Genomic DNA, 20,507 nt, shown 5'->3' on the forward strand with positions numbered 1-20,507 from the left:
ACCTCGAGGTCTGTTTGAAGGGGATAAATCAGTCCCCTCGGGGGAGTATCTGCATGGCACTTCAGATGGGTATGAAAAGCTTTCAAGCTGCTTATTTGAGCCTTGACTATTGGAATCAATGAAGGCAAGGTTTGTAAAATGTAAGCATTCTGTGTTCACAGAGACAGATAAAGGTTTGACATGATGGCGTTCGGGTGAAATTTGATCTAAACTCAGCCCTTCTCCCGAGACTGCTGTGCTCATTATACTTTTATCTGTCTATAAACCTGCATCCCCTTTGTCCTCCACTGCGGGTGACAGATAATGACATACAGTTTCCCCTCCTGTGCCCTGTTAGGGCTCTGAGTGTCTGCACAGAAAGACCAGGACATCAAAGACAGACAGAGCAGCTGTTTGTCTGCTATAATTCTGAACTATGGGTCAGCCACTGTGAAGATCCAGACTATCCGACGGCATAGTGGACACAGTCAGAAAGGTGCGTGTCAAATCAAATACACCAATTCCATCAGCTGTATGAGCAAATGAGGTGGGCAGAACTGGTCCTCAAGAACCACAGTCTGCTGGTTTTCAGCCTAATATATTTACATTGTATTTATGTTCTTATTAATCATACTTCTTGTTATATTATTATCATTATTATTATTATTATTATTATTATTATTATTATTATTATTGCTACTACTACTACTACAAAACATTGCTCATACATTAAGTTGGAAATGCGATAAAGAAACAGTCCTGTCAAGTTAATATGAAAATACATCATATAAAAAAGGCCTATTCACTGCTGTTCTCGAAGATAAAAATATGCATTATCTAGTACAACTTCGAGTCTCAGTTTTTGTGATGTCTTCCAAATGTGTTTTGTATACTATTTTAAAGTGATCATTCCGTTTCCTACATGGTTACCGTTGTTGTAGCCTACATCTGTCCTGGTTGACTTTTAGCTAGCCTACAGTATAAATCTGGTTGAACTGATGAAATGTTAAATCAATAAAAAATAAAAATAAAACGTTTGGAGACTTTTTTACGTAAATATGAACGTAGCCTAATTCTCAATTTTCTGTATCAGGAGTTGATACAAGGTTTTTCAAAAATGTCCGGATTTGTTTCGGATAGTATCAGTCTCTCTATTCAATAGGTCTACTTCTTTCCTGACAGGCTTTTTGAAGAAAAAACAAACCCAAGTGCTCATTTGCATGCGTTCCGCATCTCCGTGCACCCCAGTGCGTATTTACGTGAGCGCGCGCTACCTGCGGCAAGCCGGCGGAGGTGAGCATCGCCTTTGGCTCCTTTCTCCCTCACAACGAGTGGAGGCGGGGCCATGAGATTGGGACGATAGTGCAGTGTTAAATACTGAGACGCACTGATCAAAGTAGCCCAGTCAGAGCATAACTACAACCAGAACAATACCCATCTCCGAATTCTATTTAAAAAAAAAAAAACGATATGGCAAACGCATACCTGCAGGGAGTTGAGATCTCGGCTTCACAGTTCCTGGATATATTTCATCATTATGACAATGATGGTAACTAACCACATCATTTAATTATGGATTAACGTTATGAGCGAAGTAATGCGATTTTTATCTATTGGTCTGGGAACATTTCTTACTCATCTGCTTTCAATAGTGGTTTCAGACTTAAACAATCGTGAGTTTAATTATTTTTGAAGGCAGGAACAAGTACCACTGCATTTTAATAGTTTAGTGTAGAATGCTGCTGTGCCAAAGGTGTCTCTAGATTTGATCGTTATTAGCATTGGCATTAAACGAAGAAAGTTGTGGTGACATTATTCAGGACTGAAATGGGTTTTGCTTAGTTAATTTCAGTTAAATAAACCATGAATGTTTCAATATGACAATGAGCCAATATATTTGGGGATAGATTATCTAAATTGCTTCTTTTTCTTTTTCTTTTTTTTTTTACCGCTTAGGGGTCTCTCGCTAATTTAGTGACAATTACTCTTTCAGGTAATGGATATATTGAAGGAAAGGAGTTGCAGAACTTTGTTAAAGAACTTCAGCAAGCCCGAAAACAAGCAGGACTAGTAAGTACAGATACGTGATCTTTAATCTTTATCATTTTGGCAAAATTTCGTGCTGGCACTGCAATATGAGATGTAGGTTACTTTTCCGATAGAAAATGCGTCATTTCTATAACGCAGAGAAACCTGTCCTTCACCACTAAAACAACCGCCTCTCTCAAGATTTGCCTTGACATTCCACATTTTACTAGCAGAAGTACTGTGACGGTAGCCACTATATGTTGAGGGTAGTTCGCTAATTGACGAATAGTTCAGCACGTTTACTTGATGTGGTGGAGCTGATTACGCGTGGTCATCCTCCGCACGTCCCTGCAGTTTCAGGGACGGTATAGGCAACGTTCTTCAACCTACGAACGGATTGCCAAGGACTTTTGGTTGTAGGAATGAATTATTGGACCGGAATATGCATTAGCAGAGCTTTAGTTGAACTATTGATTTTATTGTGCTTTCAAAGTTTAGAATTCAACGCCCCTGCCATACAATTTTATGATTATTGAATCATATAAGAAACTAATGTATGTATCAATTATCGTTTCTTGTTTTAACACATTAATCCTCTTAAGAAAAAAACAAAAATAAATATTTGGGTGTTCCTTAAATTATTATGCATATTTCATATGGTATGTCTTATGTTTAGTCTGCATGGATTGGACGTAATTGATACATTTTTAGAGCATGAATGTTTTGCAAAGTGTTAATATTTTTGTATCCTTGACAGTATTCTGAAGGTCATGGAACAAGTTATTAGGTACTGGTCAACAAGGAAGTAAACCAAAGATAACAATGTATTTGAAAACGTAATCACTGGCTCATTTTGGAAAATGTCATTTGGAAAATCTCATTGCAAATGTTAATTGCGTATAATGATGTTGTTTGTTATCACTGTCATCACTGCCTGACACTGCTTGCAGTCCCTTTCTCTGAAAGCAAGTTTATAGCATTTACTTTTTACAGCATTTACATGAGCATACCTGTAATTGAGTTCCAAAATGTGTACACCCCTAAGCTCTTCAGCCCTGTTTTTATAATTATCTCATCTGGCAAGACATTTCTGTTGATGAAAATGATGATTCTATTTTTTCAGCATTCTAACATAAAGTGTTCATTCTGTTCCAAAATGATTCAGAGCGATTCATTCTATTTTATTTTGTAATGTGAACTCAGATATAGAACTTGTTTTTGTCAATAGTGGTCATATTTTGACAAATATATATTTTAAAGAAACTATTTATCTACAAAACCTTTTTATTGCATTGCAAGCAAGTAAATATTTTGGTAGAGAGAAATCAGTCTACAGGGACAAGAGGAGTAAGTGATCTGTATGTCTTTAGGCCGGCACTAATCATTTTATATTTAATTGGAGGCTATTCTCATACTGCCAAATAACTGTTCAATATGTTTAAGCCATTCAATATTGTGTCAAGAAAATGCAAAATAAGCGTGTCCTCTTGCACTGACACTGACTTAATTATTTACACTCTATGTGTTGATCAGATTAACCACTGGAAGAGGTCAGGGGTGCCAGTCACATTAGTATCAGAAGTGCATTGTGGGAGGTTTACCATTATTGGAAGAAGACCAACTTTCAGTCATTGTTGGCAATTACCCTGCAGAGATATTGGCTAAAGAGTGTGCACTTGATCCTTTACCAAAAGATTGGATTGACATTTTGTGCCTGGAATAAAAAAAACAGATGAGCATAAATATGAATATGAATGATGGTCGAATAATCAGAAAGATTCACAGTGGCCCATGCTCAGTGTGTCATAATTCACATCTTGGTATGGCCAGTGAGAGTTGAACATACTGCTATGTCAGTTTCTGCAGTCTGTTATGGACATTTTCCAAAAGTAACAGCCTATCCAATGTGGCTCTCTGATTTTAACTTGACAAGTGGATTGGTTAGTAGCAGGACTGGCCTCATTCCCTTACAATTGCACATGGACAGCACTAGGACTAGTGGTGTTTGAGCGACTCTGGATTTATACCAAGTGAGTCTCTCTACATCACCCATTAGCTTACAATAAGAAAGGCTCATCACTGTTGGTTTTAACTGATTTCCCCTGAAAATTTCCTGGATTAAAAAAAAGGACAGTATGGATTAAACCAATTTTCACCCAGATGTTTTCTAATTGATGTTTCTCTGCCTTTGTTTTTGAAATTAAAATCTATTATGGATTTGGTTCTCTGGACCATTACCATTGTTGGTAAATGAGAATATGCTGCTTTAACAATGGAAATCATGGCGGTTGTTGTAGTGTTTCTGTTTTCAGTGTTCCAATTGATCTGTTTGTGTATGTGAGGCCGCTGGGAATGGTGAGCGATTGAGTGAAGTTTTTGGTTGTTGTGTGTGCGTTTTGAAAAAGAGCATGGTAGTGGAGAAAAGATGGTAGTACAAGGGAGTTAATGAAATTTTCTTTGGTGCAATAACGGAAGCAAATACCTCAGGACTCCTCGTTTTTGCAGCTGGTCTAAGCTGGGTGTTACTCCAAGGGGCTCTATGGTATACGCTGAACATACATCCCCTGCTGAGTGCCACCCCCCACCCACACGGCGAGCCAATTATGCCACTCCACTTGTGATGGCCAACCTCCTTTAGACAGACGTTTAAGAGTAGTGGGGAGTCAACCCCAAAACAATCAATTCCTTGTGTCTTTCACTGTCGAGTAATTTTTTAAATTTGATTGAAAATTAGTCAGATACTGTAGCCAGAACTCAACATTTGTCTGCAAAGACTGATGAATTGCAATGGCGAAACTCAAAATCTATTAGTGTGGAGGGCTGTATCCTTCTGATGATGAGGAAGTGGAGCTGATGGGATTTCTAGTTATGCAGCATTGTCACGTCTCGACTCAGTCACCTGTACGGTGGACGACATACAACGTCCGTCAGTTCACGGACCTCAGGCTACATCTCAGTAAAGCGTCCATCAGTTCATGGAAATTGTCCGTCAGTTCATGGAAATTGTCTGTCAGTTCATGGAAAACATCCGTCAGCTAAGGAAAACGTCCTTCATCTATTGAAAACATCTGTCTGTCTACGGAAAACATCCGTCCGTCTACAGAAAACGGCCCTCGGTTTATGGAAAACAGCTCTTGTTTGAAGGAAAATGGCTCTCAGTTGAAGGAAAATGGCTCTCAGTTGAAGGAAAACATCGCTTAATATATGGCAAAAGTCCCTCTGTCTATGGAAAAAGTCCCTCTGTCTAATGGAAAAATTCCCTCAGTCTATGGAAAAAGTATCTTGGGTCTATGGAAAAAATATCTGTCTAAGGAAAAAGTATCTTTGTCTACGTCTCTCTGTCCATAGAAAATATCCTTCAATCTCAAATGTACTTTGTCAGCTGTAGCATGCTAACTGTTTAAAATAATGAAAATCACTGAATTTAATCAGCTGGTGACTACAACAGTAGTTGGTGTTAGCGAGCTAATGTTAGCCACATAAATTTTATTGCAGCAGTGGCTATTGTGTGCATGTTCGATAGTGTAGCTGTTGCTATTTTGTGGCTAGTTAGCTAGCCACCGCTATCTTTGTGGGCTCCGTCATGTTTGTTTACTATTCAGAGACATTCCTGCGAATGTGTGAGTGAGTCAAGCAGCTGATTGCAATTGCAATCGAATGCAGTAAATCTGCAAGCTACATTCTGTGTAGTTGTGCAAACTATTAAATATGACGTTTCATGTCCCTTATGATGAACTTAACAACAAACCTCTTTGCCAAAGGTACGAGTAGTTGATCAATCCACGGCGAGTCTCCAAGTCACATATTTCTTAGCCAATCAGCACTGAAATACGAAGTGCTGAAAATGTGAGAACAAATTGTGTTAACATTAAACGATAGCCATATTCATTCCAAATGTGTTTTTGAACTAAATATAATAACTACTAAATAAAAACAAATATTAAAACAAAGGATTCCACAACACAGACTAAATAATTACAGAATAATTCAAACATTACCCATCCAAGGCATCATTTGTGAAGTGGTTTAGTGGTTTAAAATGTACCATGATTTCTAGACCACTCACTGTCATTCCGGATCATGTTTAAATAAAGTATTTATGGGTGGGATATACATTTTATATTGTTATTTACATTTACATTTACATTTTAGTCATTTGGCAGACGCTTTTAATCCAAAGCGACTTACAAGTGCATAGGTTCTACCACAGGTCAAAGCATCACATCCAGAACTAGAAAAATACACCTGGACTGCTGTTCTAAACATATAGTCGTCATCATAAGTGCAATTTTTTTTTTTTTTTTTTTTTTTTTTTTGGGGGGGGGGGGGGGTTAGACAGGGATAGGGGTATCAGAAGGGGGGGGCGGGGTAAATCAGGAGGGGGGACTAAGGTAGAGTTTGAAGAGGTGTGTTTTGAGTCTGCGTCGAAATAGGGGGAGGGATTCTGCTGTCCTGACAGTGGTAGGCAAGTCATTCCACCACTGAGGAACCAGAACGGAAAACAGGCGTGAACGTGCAGCTCGACCGCCAGGTGCCCGTAGAGAGGGAATTGTAAGGCGACCAGAGCTGGCAGACCGGAGTGGTCTAGCTGGGGAGTAGGGAGTGATCAGGGATTGTATGTAATGTGGGGCAGTCCCCTTAGCAGCCTGAAATGCCAACACTAGGGCCTTGAATCGGATGCGTGCGGCAATAGGAAGCCAGTGGAGGCCAATGAGAAGCGGGGTGACATGAGCCGACCTGGGCTGACTGGTGATCAAGCGGGCTGCAGCATTCTGGACCAGCTGGAGGGGCTTGATGGCGCACGCTGGGAGACCGGCTAGGAGGGAGTTGCAGTAATCCAGGCGGGAAATGACGAGCGCCTGGACTAGGAGCTGGGTGGCTTTCTCCGTCAGGAGATGACGGATGCGGCGTATATTAAACAGAAAGAACCTGCAGGTTCTGGCAGTGGAGGATACTTGTGGAGCCAGGGAGAGGCAGTTATCAAGAGTCACCCCAAGATTCTTTGCCGTACGGGAGGAGGAAACTACAAAGTCCTCCACAGTCAGTGAGAGGTCGATTGACGGAGAGGACTTAGCAGGGATATAGAGAAGCTCAGTTTTGGCAAGGTTGAGCTTCAGGTGATGGGAAGTCATCCATGTAGAGATATCAGCCAAGCAGGCAGAGATCTGTGTGGTGATTTGGGTGTCAGGGGGGAAGGAAATGAAGAGTTGGGTGTCATCAGCGTAGGAGTGATAAGAGAAGCCGTGGGAAGAGATAACAGAACCAAGAGATATTTATGATATTTACTCTTAATATAGACTACATGAAAAATTATTGACGATGAGGCGACTATGGTTTTTAGGTGATTGTAGGCTGTAATTATGAGCATGAATAGAGAGCGAATGCATATTGCATGTGCTGCCAGAGAGGGCGGCAGCGAGCGATATCTTAAAGAGGTTCTTTGCTGTGAACAAGCGATCCTGATCACTCTTAGCTTACGAAGGAACTAAAGAGACTTTCATTACTTTCAGACTTTCATTACGAATGTGCTCGGGAAACCCACATTATATTAATCATAAGATGCATTTAAAGAGTTTCTTAGCGTTAAGAGGCTTTCGGGAAATCCACTCCTGATCAATTGATGGGTGACTTATCAATAGCAGTGAACTTAAACAGGGGCCTAGGTAAAGGGGTAATAAAACCAGGTAACAGCTGCCCAGGAACAGAACTACATCTATTCCTCATAAATGACTGTGTGGTATAAAAAAAAAAGTGGCATAGTTTGGCAAGGCTCATATTGTAACATTAGTCGTAGTAGTAGTAGTAGTAGTAGTAGTAGTAGTAGTAGCGTATGCCCTATCACTGGGACCTCGCTAGCCACCTACTGTAGCATTGGTTAGTGAGTGTATGTTCCATATGTTTGCCAGACTTACTGTATATGCACAAATATAAAAATGGCCCAATTTCTAATGTGGACATATATAGTGTTCCCACATATTCTTATATTTGCCATATATGGGAATCATGTGTCCATATATTATATTTCCGTATGAAAAATGTGATTGATCTTTCTCTGTGAGAAGCGCTGGAATGCACTACCTGAGGCAGAGACAGTTGACAGTTTCAAGTGACTTTTAAAAATGCACTTTTTTAAATTTGCCTTTGGTTAAATTATGGTTATTTTATTAGTAAAATTGTATTGTGTATCTTAATATGCTCTTATCTTCACTGCTATCTATGTTTTGTTGGTCTAACAATATAAAATGTTGTCATTTCTGGCACATTTAGAAACCAATGTCGGAAATTTTGAGTAGCAAAGCTGAAGTTGGGTCTAAATGTTCCAAATTGAATATTCCAAATTGGGTCCTATCTTAGCTAATGTTATGAGTAACATGTTTATCTTTACACAGCAAAATAAAATAAAATAAAATGACAAAAGTTTTTGTTAACTTTTGGAGAAAAAAAAAAGAAAAAGTACGGGAGAAAAGCCAAATATCTCCAAATGTAATGTGGATACATGTTTTCTGAGGCCTCATTCATCACATTTGGTGCCATGACGCATTTTTCAACATTTGCCCAGTGAACATTAATTGGCTCCATCAGCAAAACAAATTTTCAGGAATTTTTGTGAATATTTCTGAGGCCATTTTGTTGCTGTAGAGCATATTCAAGCTCTCCAAGAAAAAATCCAGCAAAAGCCATTATAATCAACCACAATCATATTTGGTCAAATGTATTTAAATTGGTTTGAATGTTGGAATGTATTACTTGAATAATTTGAACTGACAAGCACTTGGGCCAATCTATCAAACCAGGTTTCAGCTAACCTTGTATCAATATAAAAATGTACAATGGAAGGACAAAATGTCTGAACATGTAAATACATATTGTATACAGAAGAGGTTGTTTACTGTACAAACAATTACTATGTTTGTACAGTGTATTGCTGAAGGGTACAACCATTGGCAAAAGTGCTCCACTGGCAATTTGATTACAGCCTTCTGAATAGAATAGAATACATATAAATGTACATATCATGAACATATCTAGTTCATTAATCCAATAGAGTCCTTGTTTTGTTGTTCAGAATGCACAAACGAAATAGTTTTACTTACACCTCTATCTGAAGTTCAGCAAGCACTGTTTCAATAACATTCAATTCAAATGTGCAATTTTACAAGAGATTCATTTTTGGTGTACAGATAATTGAGAATAATGCCTAAAAAAGTAAACCACTGAGCCACACACAAGATTGGTTAAATGACCAGTAAATGGAACTGTTTAATATCCATCCATCCATCCATTATCTGAACCCGCTTATCCTGAACAGGGTTGCAGGGGGGCTGGAGCTTATCCCAGCATACATTGGGCGAAAGGCAGGAATACACCCTGGACAGGTCGCCAGTCCATCGCAGGGCACACACACCATTCACTCACACACTCATACCTACGGGCAATTTAGACTCTCCAATCAGCCTAACCTGCATATCTTTGGACTGTGGGAGGAAACCGGAGTACCCGGAGGAAACCCACGCAGACACGGGGAGAACATGCAAACTCCGCACAGAGAGGCCCCGGCCGACGGGGATTTGAACCCAGGACCTCCTTGCTGTGAGGCGGCAGTGCTACCCACTGCACCATCCGTGCCGCCACTGTTTAATATGTTGGTACTTATAACTTCATAAAATTGGATCATTTTGAATGAATGATTTTATGGTTATTGGAGCTGTCTAAATATTTGTCTTGGTAGACTAAAATAGCCTGCATAAATTATAGCAGAAAACAAATTACAAGGGGCAGGTCCAATCTCCTCTTTGTCATTATGGAATTTTCGTATTCTTGCAAGCCTGTAATGACTAATGATTTATGTCTCTGTTGACCCACAGAGGGGTACCCTTGTATTGGATATTATTAATACCACCAGCTTTCAAATTGTCTAAAAACATCCATGCTTACTGCAAGTGGTACTCTGTCATCATATTTGTAAATTGGACATGGACTGTATTGAGCTACAGTTACATAAATGCACTGAAACTTACAGCATGAGTAGAACACAGTTTAGACATCTTATTGTCAGGTAGTGCTGTTGCATGTGCTTTCTACCCACCGTAGGTTCTTTTTGGATTTTTTTCCCTGTAATTCAAAATTTGTAGATTTCTCTCAGTATTGAGTGCAGATTTTAAGGAATCAAACAGTACTGACTGTAAAGCCATTCCAGTTTAAGTATTCTTGGAGCATTTGGCCTTTTGGGAAATAAATCTTCACCTAAATACTGATCTCTTGCAGACTGAAGAGGATTTGCCAGTCCAATCTTCCAATCCATCTAGCTCTTGATGGCGATTGGCAAGTTTCCCAGTTCCTTCTGTTGAAAAGTAGCCCCATACCATGATACTGCCACCACCTTGCTTGATGGTAGGAATGGTATTATCTGGTTCATGGGCTGACTTTGGTTGTTGTCAAACATACGGTAGTGCTTTGCTTTATGGCCAAACTTTAGTCTCATCCGTGCAAAAATATTCCCCAGAGGTTCTCAGGGCCAGACACATTCATTACTTATAGCAAACTCCAGGCATGACAACCTACTTTCCCACTGAAGATAACCCTGTGAAGTGCTGAGAAGAGTTTTGATCTCTGGAGAGTTTCTCCCATTTCAGCTAATGAACTGTCACTGTGCGACTTTATCGGCATAGTAGCTGACCTCATCGTCACTACTCTGACAGTTGCTCTTGTCATCCATTGCTCAGTTCGGTAGGACAGTCTGATCTTGGTAGTGTTGGGATTGCGGCATATTCTTTTCATTTTGATGATGAAATCTGAATCGTGAAAGTAATCATAGTTTTTATAGCCTTCCATGGACAACTCCTTGGTCTCCTTTGTGTCTCCTTTGTGGCTCATCATCATTTGTGATATTATTCTACGACATGCAATTCAAGAGTTGGATTTGAAATCAACATGAGTGGACCGAGTTAACATATTTAATGTGATCTCTCAACAGAATAGAATATTTCTGGGTTAATGTAGGCTGTTAATACAAATAATATTAATCTGTCATTTAAAGGTTTATTTTGAATATAATTCTGTAAATATGTAAATATTATTTGACATTATAGAGAGCAAGATGTATCAGAGTCGAAAAAAAATCAATTGAAATATAATTTGACTTTGCAACAGTAAAATGAGAAGTAATCAATGGGGGGGGGGGGGGGGGGGGGTGAAAACTTCCTAAAAGGAAGTGTAATAGAATATTGACCCAGTTTCTCAAGCCTGTTCAGGGCATTGATGAAGGCAGGTTTTATGTTTCAATTTTCTATGCTGTGTAAATAGAACTGAGAGAGGGTTCAGTGTCAGACAGGACCAAACCACCCACAACATTCAGTCCTGTGAAGCCCTTCACCATGTTTTCCACTTGAACAATCAGGAGCACTTTGGTTCAAATGTTATCGCTCGATTGAATGGGCGTTATCAGTACCTATCAGCCACATATATGGGTTAGTAGGGGCCTACTACTTTAAAAATGGGTGATACTTCACAGGACATTATAGTGTGGAGGTCTTATTCTTGTATTGGCCATGTCTTACAGCTAATCTGGATCTGACAGACAAACCAGTCAACCAGATGTACCTGGCACAGTGTATAAAACAGCATTACATCATCGCATCTCTGGGTTGGGGTTTTTTTTTGTAATTGGGTTTGGTCTCATTTTTCAGTTAATGGCTCTGGTTATGGTTATGGCTCACATGTGTTGACTCTTTGCAGGAGTTAACAGAGCAAATGAAGGCCTTCGTAGAGGAATATGAACAAAATGAAGATGGCAAGATTGGAATTGTGGAGGTAAGGGTATTTTATCGATTTTATCTGAGAACGGTCTGTGTGGATGCTGCCTTTTCTTCTATCCCAGTATCAAAACACTTAAAGATTGACTTGATTGACGAGCAAGAATAGCTAGTTTAATAATGTGTTTTAGCGTTGGGCTAGAACAAAAGCTTGCACCCATACCAATCCTGCTGATAACAGTGGACAACCCCGGACTGCAGCAGGAACATTTGTGAAATATTTTAGCCGATTAGCATCTCGGCCAGTTGATGCAGAAAACAATTCATTCATCGCTCATCTCGTGGACTACGAAGAATGGATTTACTCCTTTCCACATACCTGCTTCGCCGAGTGAACTGACTGTGTCTCTGAAGAGGTAGAGGGATTTCTTCCTCATTAAAGGGTCAGAGAAATTTTTTCCCTTTCAATTTTGTGATAAATCTATCCCTCCAGCATGGCTGATAAATAAGGTTGGGGGCCCTAGGAAACAGGACCATGTGGAAGCATTAATGGGCTCTGAAGAGATACTACACTAGGCATAGATAAAGAAAGCCAGTTGACCTTCCAGGTAAATGAGATTACTTGACTTCTCTCCTGTCAGTCACACTTGGACATTGGCTGTGAGAGTATATAATTATAATGAGCGTGGGAGAGAGGTTTGAACCTTCGTTTGACGTACAGGAGACATTATACACAGCTGTAACCGTTGTCACTGACTGATACCTTAATGGAGAGCAGGCTGATGTTAGCGTTAGGGCTGATCAATTTAATTTCCAGTCTTTTGAGGTTTTCAGGAAATGCAAATATTTCACTTAAAACTTAGTTTTTTGTGATTAATATAAAATATACACTCAGTGACCTCTTTATTAGGCATTTATAAAACATATTTTTTTACTTATTGGGCTTCTGCTGCTGTAGCTCATCTACTTCAAGGTTCGATGTGTTGTGTGTTCAGAGATGCTCTTCTGCATACCACTGTTGTAATGTGGGGTTATCACTCACTCATTTAGGTGGTGCACCCATTCCTTCTTCACACCACATTCCTTCTTCATTGATGTATTCATAGATGCAAAATTTTAACTGGATTTTGACCATCCTTGACAGAGATATGGTCAGATATCCTGGAGGAATGGTAACAGTGACACTTCAAACTGAATTGTGCTATTTCTCATTTGTGAATTATGTTAAAATAATTGCTGGACATTTTACCATATCTGGACTTACTTTAATTCTTGAATTCATTTATTTGGAATAATTATACACTCACTGAGCACTTTATAAGGAACATTTTTACTTTACTACACCTACTTATTCAGGCGATTATCTAAACAGCCAATTGTGTGGCAGCAGTGGCTGTTTAGATAATCAATCTAGATTAGATATACAATGTATATATATGTTTAGATATACAATCTGTATCTACATGATTGTATATCTAGCATACAATCATGTAGATACTGGTCAGGAGCTTCAGGTAATATTCACATCAACCATCCAAATGTGGAAAAAATGTGATCTAAGTGACTTTGACCGTGGAATGATTGTTGGTGGCAGACAGGGTGGTTTGAGTATCTCAGAAACTGTGGTTCTCCTGGGATGTTCACGCACACTAGTCTAGAGTTTGTAAAGAATGGTGCAGAAAACTCCAGTGAGCAGCAGTTCTGCAGACAGAAACATCTTGTTAATGAGAGACGTCAGAGGAGAAGGGCCAGACTGGTCAAAGCTCACAGGAAGGTGACAGTAACACAAATAACCACGCATTACAACAGTGGTATGCAGAAGAGCATCTCTAAACACACAACGCATCATAACTCTAATTGGATAGGCTACAGCAGTAGAAGTCTAAAAATAAGTCTAATAAATACCTAATAAAGTGCTCGGTGACTGTATTTTTGTCAAGTAGGGTGTGTATACTTTCCAATGTGATTTTGTGTGCATGTTCGGATTAGTGGTAATGTATAATTTTTCTTGTCATATTAATTTGTTTACTCAGTAGTTGAATCATTACAAATATATGGGATGAATCAGTTGGTTGGTGTGCTTATGTAGGCCAGTGTTGATGGAAGATAATGTACAGTAAGAGTGTCTCTGAAGTGGTAATTGAAATGATATGCAATGACTGCAGGAAATACATTAGTAACAGATGAATATAGGTATAAATAACAAAATATGAGAATGGTAGTTTGCCTGCTGTGCTCAACTTACTGAATCTTTTCCAGTCCATCTAACAAATTTTAGTTCACAAATTAAATTTGTATATGTGCATTATTGTAATCAGTTTTGCTATCTATGAGCTCATGCACTGAGATTACAAAAATGTTGTATTAATGGTTGATTAAGTAGGCCAAAGCATCTTACAGTCCTTACTGTAAGTGGGGAAAAAAATCTTCTTCTGCATTTTGGGGGTGCAATCGCCTGTTTGATATTACAGATATGAAATTATGATATCATTTCTAGCCTTCAATTTTTCTCAGTCATGGGGATTTAACTTGTGCTTCCAACTGTTACCCTCCACAGTCCCGATAGGCACTTGAATGGCACAGTCAAAACTATTAGCTAATTGTGACACTTATAAAACAATTAGTTTACCTAATAATAGGGGTACTGGAATGTCAAAATGCACACTTTTATTTCTAATACTTTGAATACAATTTTTGTCAGAGATGCAGTACATCCAAGACAATACTGGTGTTTTTAAATGTATATATTTTAGTTTTTGTTGCAATACCAGGAAAGGAGACAAAACAAAATATATTAAATTTTCTTTGTTCCAGTGGTTCTCAAATATCTATGGTGGGGGTAGTGTGGGAGGGGGTGGGGATTGTCATTATAGGACAGCTTGATGGTCCGCAGACTGCAATTATACAAACTATTTTGTGTAATTATCCAAACACATATTTACAGCACTGATATGCCAAATAATAGGTTAAATCTTATGTGTTTTATCATTTGCATAATTATGTTTTCTTAATGCCGCAGAACCACTGCTCTGTTCCAGCCTGTAATCATAAGATGTTAACATTCCTTAATAGTTTATTTCCTTCACTACTAGATCTAGAAATTATTCACATCATCTAACGCTAACATAAGTTCTTAACAAGGCAGCCTGGTGATTTGAATTGACACAATACTTTATTTTCTTTTTTCCCATAGCTTGTACAAATATTACCGACAGAAGAAAACTTCTTGTTATATTTCCGGCAACAGCTGAAATCCTGTGCCGAGTTCATGCAGGTATTGTTTATTTTGATTAAAAATTGATTATTGCATTCATTTGTATTGAATAAAACAGAATTTGTGTGCAGCATTTACTAAACCATCCCCTTCCTATTTACAGTATAATACATAAACAGTGAACTACTGTAGATGTTTATATGTTCCTTTTTAGCAGATAGCTGTTATTTGTAATTCAATCTATGGCAGGATGTGAAGGTTTAGGCTTGTAATCTGTTGTGATGGGTAGATACTACACTACAGTGTAATTGAACAAATGATTACTTTGCTGAAGGGCTTTACAATATTATGTTTGCGAAGCACTGAACGTAATGAAAGCTGTTGAACAGACTGAGCTCTGTGATTTTGAATCCCCATGGTGAGAGCATTTATATGGAGTGGCCGCTGTTTTCTCACAGGCCTGGCGCAATTATGACGAAGATCACAGTGGCTACATCGAAGCGGATGAACTCAAGGTGAGAAAACATCAGGACAGGGCCCAATTCTGGTAACGATACAAGACAAGTTGTGTATCTCTGGCCTTTTTCATCATCTGTTTTGGTAATTGCAGTGGACCCCTGGGTCTTGAGCTCATGAGCAGAGAGCAGAGAGCAGAGATTCGATTACGATACTTACATTATAAAAGCAGTTGGTGATTGGAATGTATGTAATGGATATTGCAGGCCTTTATGTTGGACTGTAATGGAGCAGTCCTACTGTATTCATATTCTGCTAAAGTGGCACTTGTGGATATATTACCCATTCTAGACGTGGTTATAAGGAAGTGAAATAATTAAACTGGAGCTCAGAGCGAGGAGGGCTCCTGGGTGTAAGATGCTTGCCTGAAGGCCCAAGGTCGATCCAGGCCATTTCCTAACAGTGTTTGGGCTTTCATTTGTTCTGGGTGCATTGTGTTTACACTCATTGTAATCCAATTTATTTCAAATGAAGGTAGAGTATACAAACAGACAGCTGAGGTGGCAGCATTCTTTTACACAGTATACAGCTAATGCAGGGGAACAGGATCAGTGCTGCAGACTGGGGCATCCAGGCATGAAAAACAAACAATGATAACAGAAATATAGAAAGACTAGTTCTCTCTTTCTATTTGGAGTCCATGAGCAGCTGTCAGATTGTCGGCGGGTGACTTGATTACAAAGATAATGTCTGAGACGTGTTATGCGGTACAGTATGTTTTTATGGGGGCAGGGATAGTTCCAGAATGTTCTGCAGTTGTCAGACCTTTGGAGGGGCTGCCGTGGAGGGTTTTCACCTCTAATCACAAAATATACAAAGCAGTTGAGTAGTTCAGATGCCCGTGATGGTGCAGTTGATATCTCTGCGGTGATGTTGACAGGATATTCAATTAGAGCCCAAAGCTTGTGTGTGTCTTTGTATTTTCCCCTCACACTATACAGGACTGTTGATTTGCTAGTCTATCAACATGGTTATGAGTGGTAGAGAGGGGTTGTATATGGAGGGTTATATATTCAGAATGTTATTTATTGGTTGCAGAACAAAGGGCCATATCTAAGCACTGTTTCAGAATCAGGGGACGGTGTGACTAAATGTGAAATCATCTATGTGCGCAGTGGGCACGTGACTGTTTTAAAGGCTTTAAAAATTCTACATATTTACAGAAGTTTCTGACGATCTGCCAGCTTTACAAGGGCAATTTGGGTTTTGATGATCTAAAGCAAAAAAAAAAATGAAATGCAGTTGAAGTAACTCCAAAGCAGGTGACTTATAGAATTGGCTGCAAAGGATTATTGGCCTAACAATGTGTGTGACTGGTTTGAGCCTGAACTCTAATCTCTTTCTGTCTCTCTTATTTCAGAACTTTTTGAAAGATTTACTCCGGAAGGCTGGGAAACAATATGAGGACAAGAAATTAGATGAATATACACACACAACAGTAAGAGTCACTCTGCTTTCCCTCTGACTGAGCAAGCCAAGCAGAATGACATGAAGAGAGACTTCATCTCTATTGCATAAAGTTGCACTGTAAACCTGCAACAAGACAGATACTGAAGCCTTTTGCCGTCAGGCTTTGAACAGGCAGCAGGCCGCAGGATATATATTGCATTTGCACACATATAATTTATTAGCTGGATGTTTTTTGCGTGCTTTTTTGTTTGTGGTATAAATTGTGTGATTTTTTTATTCCAGCTGAAAATATTTGATTCCAACAATGATGGAAAGCTCTGCTTGGCAGAAATGGCGAGGTTGGTGAATTGTTTGGTGTCAATCTCTGTACATTAATTATCAGCAGATGCGTCAGACTTTATTGTGGCATTAAAAACTTGTTTTTCTGCTCATTTTTAACAGGCTTCTACCTGACAAGGAGAACTTCTTGCTCAGGTTCCAGGTATAAGTGTTGTAAATCTGAGAAGGCAACTCTCAGTGAAATGACCTTGACTCAGCAAATTCACAGAATTTTCTCTTCTTTCTTTTAAGGGGGTGAAAATGGCAAAAAAAGAGTTCAACAAGATTTTTGAGCTTTATGACCAGGTATGTTTTTTAATATAATGTCAGTAATAATGGAATCACTGTCCAAATTTGGAAGTGCTGCCGATGACTGGTTGTTTAACTGGCATGCAATGAAATCTGACCCAGTTAATATATAGGTTTTATCTACCATCAATAACTTTTTGTATTGATGCCAGTGATCATCTGGGCCCAGTATTTCAAAACTTGTAAATGTTACTACATCAACATTGAATCCGTCCACCGTTTCAGTGGGATCAAGATTATCCTGATTTTCAGTATCAATCCTATCCTAATCTCCACCTTACTGTGAAATACCCAAAACCAGCATTTTATCTAGATTCTAGGTATGATCTTAAAATCCTTATCCCAATTTTTAGGATCAGGATCACAGTTTCTAGCTTTGAAATGCCCAATTTTGAGATTGAATCGTATCCAAAAAAGTTTCGAAATACTGGGCCCTGAACAGCAATTGAAAGGAGGGGTGGGGGGGGGGGTGGGGGGTGTCAATCAGGACTTTCTCTCTGCACCAAACTAAAGCAGACAGCTCTCTTTGTATGCGCAGATAGATGCAGTGTCTGAATGTTAATCCTGTACCACAGCAGTCATTTGGCATTGGCCCTGTGCGATGCACTGCGGCATCCCCGGGTTGTTGCGGATGACACACCATCTGACACGCATTGATTGGCAGGTTTGAATTTCATATGCAGTCAGATGCTGGGGGCCATGGTAATAACTGAATACCCCAGAGAGGCCAGCGGTGGAGGAAACGGCAGTGCGTTTAGGCAGTGGTTTTTAGGCAGCAGGCAGTGCAAGGCTTCCACCGGTCATGTTCCGCAGGCATCTGTTTCAGCCCTAAAACAGTTTGCAAATTAATGACAGATGTTTAACACCCCCGCTGTCGCCGGTGTGGAGCTTGAAGGGGAAAATGATTTGGTCCCATGGTTTTAATGAGACTACCTGTGACCTTCTTCTATGTCAGTGCTAAAGCCCCTGTCACCATGTACCGTCAGAACAAATGACTTAGCATTCTGAAGGAAGTGACCCTGTTGATGTCTCGATATGTTTTCAGGATGGAAACGGCTACATGGACGAGAATGAACTGGATGCTCTACTCAAAGACCTGTGTGTGAAAAACAAAAAGGTAATTCTCGAAAATATATTGTTGGGACACCAGCTGTACTGAATATCTTAATTTAGCCTTCTAGAGGATGGAACTGTACTCGGTGCATAACTCTTACTTAAAATAAAACACAAATGTAGAACGTATTTTCATTTGGCTGTGTGATGTGAATTTACGACAGGTGAATTAAAAGAAAAAAAGCATTCTCTCGAGCGGCACTTTATTTTTCAGTCTTTAATCTTCAAACAAAATGCGGTAACTGCAATTTGTACTGTAAGCTCCTGGAATCGTGTTGGATTCAATTAGCATTTTAGTCCTCTTCACCTGCAGTAGGACACAATACATGGGCCAAAGTCAGTCTAATTTCAGCGTCTGCTTCAGTACACAATACACACACAAATACAATGCTGTAACTGTGTGTACTGTAAGCTCCTGGAATCATGTTGGGTTATCAAGTCAAAGTGGTTTCAGCTCTTGTCCTCCCACAATGAGCACGAGAGAGCAGCTTGTGAAGAAACACTCTCCGTCTCTGACAGGTGTTAGACATCGGCAAGATCTCGACGTACAAGAACGCCATTATGGCATTGTCCGACGGTGGAAAGCTGTACCGGACGGAGCTCGCGCTGGTCCTATGCGCTGATGATTGAGAAACCCCCTCTACATTCTCTACTTCACCCCCACCCAAACTTTTACCCAAACTCCCACCCTCATCCCATAACCCACTCACTCGTAACGTGTGTAAAGAAAGCTAGAAACTCTTAAGTAGGACGTATTTTAATTTATTTTATTTATTAAACCTGTAAATTTGATCTGGCAGCATGTAGGTATATATCAGAAGCTGGTGGCACATACTTTTCAACCTGTTGTTTCTATACTGTTTGTAATGTACAGCTTTTGTAATGACAAGATTGATACAATAAATAACAGACTCACACCATGACCTCTATATATTCTGTGATACAGTACCACTAATTCTCTTTGCATTAGCAACAAACTATACACAGCACTATCAGATCACCTTGTATATTTTTTGAGTTATAATATATCAACCCCAGAATGAAAAAATAAAAATCTACCTGATGATATTGTAGCCAAAGCAATAATGTGTTACTAGAAGCTGATGGAATGTAATATGTGAGTAATTAATTGAAGGTTTATGTACTAAAACTATATAGCTATCATTTACTCTTGCAGTGCATGTTTGTTGCTGAAGGCAAGCCAAGGCATTACTGAATTTGTAAGCACATAGACCAGTGTATCTCCCAGAGTTATTATTCCTGATTATATCTATGACGATACATCAATGTCCAACGTTCTAGCAACAATTTTGCGCTGTAAGGAATGATGTGCAACTCTATGCTGAATACCAGACTCACTGTGTAACCTGTAATTAAACATTATTCAAACTCTACCTAAAAACCTCTGGCTGTGTGTTGTGGTGTGTTGTCCCTCTAATCCACTCCTCCAAACATCAAATTAAATGTTCCCTCTAAAAAACTATGATCTGTGTGCAATGTTTTAAATATTTGAATGTAAATTCCTGTCTCTGCATGTGCATGGTCAAGTTTCTCACATAAACCTGAGGGTGTTTAGCAACTATGCTGTTATGTGACCATGCACCTATAATTCAGCATTTGGTCTCTTTTGGTTTTTTAGTTTTTACATTACATTACATTACATTACAAGTCATTTAGCGGAAGCTCTTATCCGGAGCGACATACAACGAAGTGCAGATCAAACACAAGTACAAGTGCGAAGAGGACCTGACAGGACAGTACGGTCCTAGTGTGACCATACAGATACAAAAGCATCACGTTGCTTTTGAAACCTCACATATCAATGTGCCTATTATCATAACCTTTTTAGTTACACACACTGCTATTTG

General features: G+C 39.3%; 1 protein-coding gene across 1 annotated transcript; it reads left to right on the forward strand.

The window, feature by feature from the left end:
- The first annotated feature begins 1,397 nt into the window (after positions 1 to 1,397).
- calb1 (calbindin 1) lies at positions 1,398 to 20,103 on the forward strand. Its single transcript, XM_061258326.1, has 11 exons — positions 1,398 to 1,528; positions 1,973 to 2,049; positions 11,743 to 11,817; positions 14,953 to 15,033; positions 15,432 to 15,488; positions 16,850 to 16,927; positions 17,182 to 17,237; positions 17,341 to 17,380; positions 17,470 to 17,523; positions 18,572 to 18,643; positions 19,159 to 20,103. Exons 1-11 carry the CDS (start codon positions 1,450 to 1,452, stop codon positions 19,267 to 19,269), a joined length of 780 nt encoding a protein of 259 aa, XP_061114310.1. The 5' UTR covers positions 1,398 to 1,449; the 3' UTR covers positions 19,270 to 20,103.
- The last annotated feature ends 404 nt before the right edge of the window (positions 20,104 to 20,507 follow it).

The sequence above is a fragment of the Conger conger genome, chromosome 1 (assembly GCF_963514075.1).
Source record: "Conger conger chromosome 1, fConCon1.1, whole genome shotgun sequence".
Classification (NCBI taxonomy): Eukaryota; Metazoa; Chordata; class Actinopteri; order Anguilliformes; family Congridae; genus Conger; species Conger conger.

Coding starts and splice junctions, on each gene's coding strand:
- calb1 (XM_061258326.1), top strand. CDS start 1,450: ATGGCAAACGCATACCTGCAGGGAGTTGAGATCTCGGCTTCACAGTTC. Junction 16,928..17,181: donor ATGAATATACACACACAACA/GTAAGAGTCACT, acceptor TTTTTATTCCAG/CTGAAAATATTTGATTCCAA. Junction 17,524..18,571: donor TTTTTGAGCTTTATGACCAG/GTATGTTTTTTA, acceptor ATATGTTTTCAG/GATGGAAACGGCTACATGGA.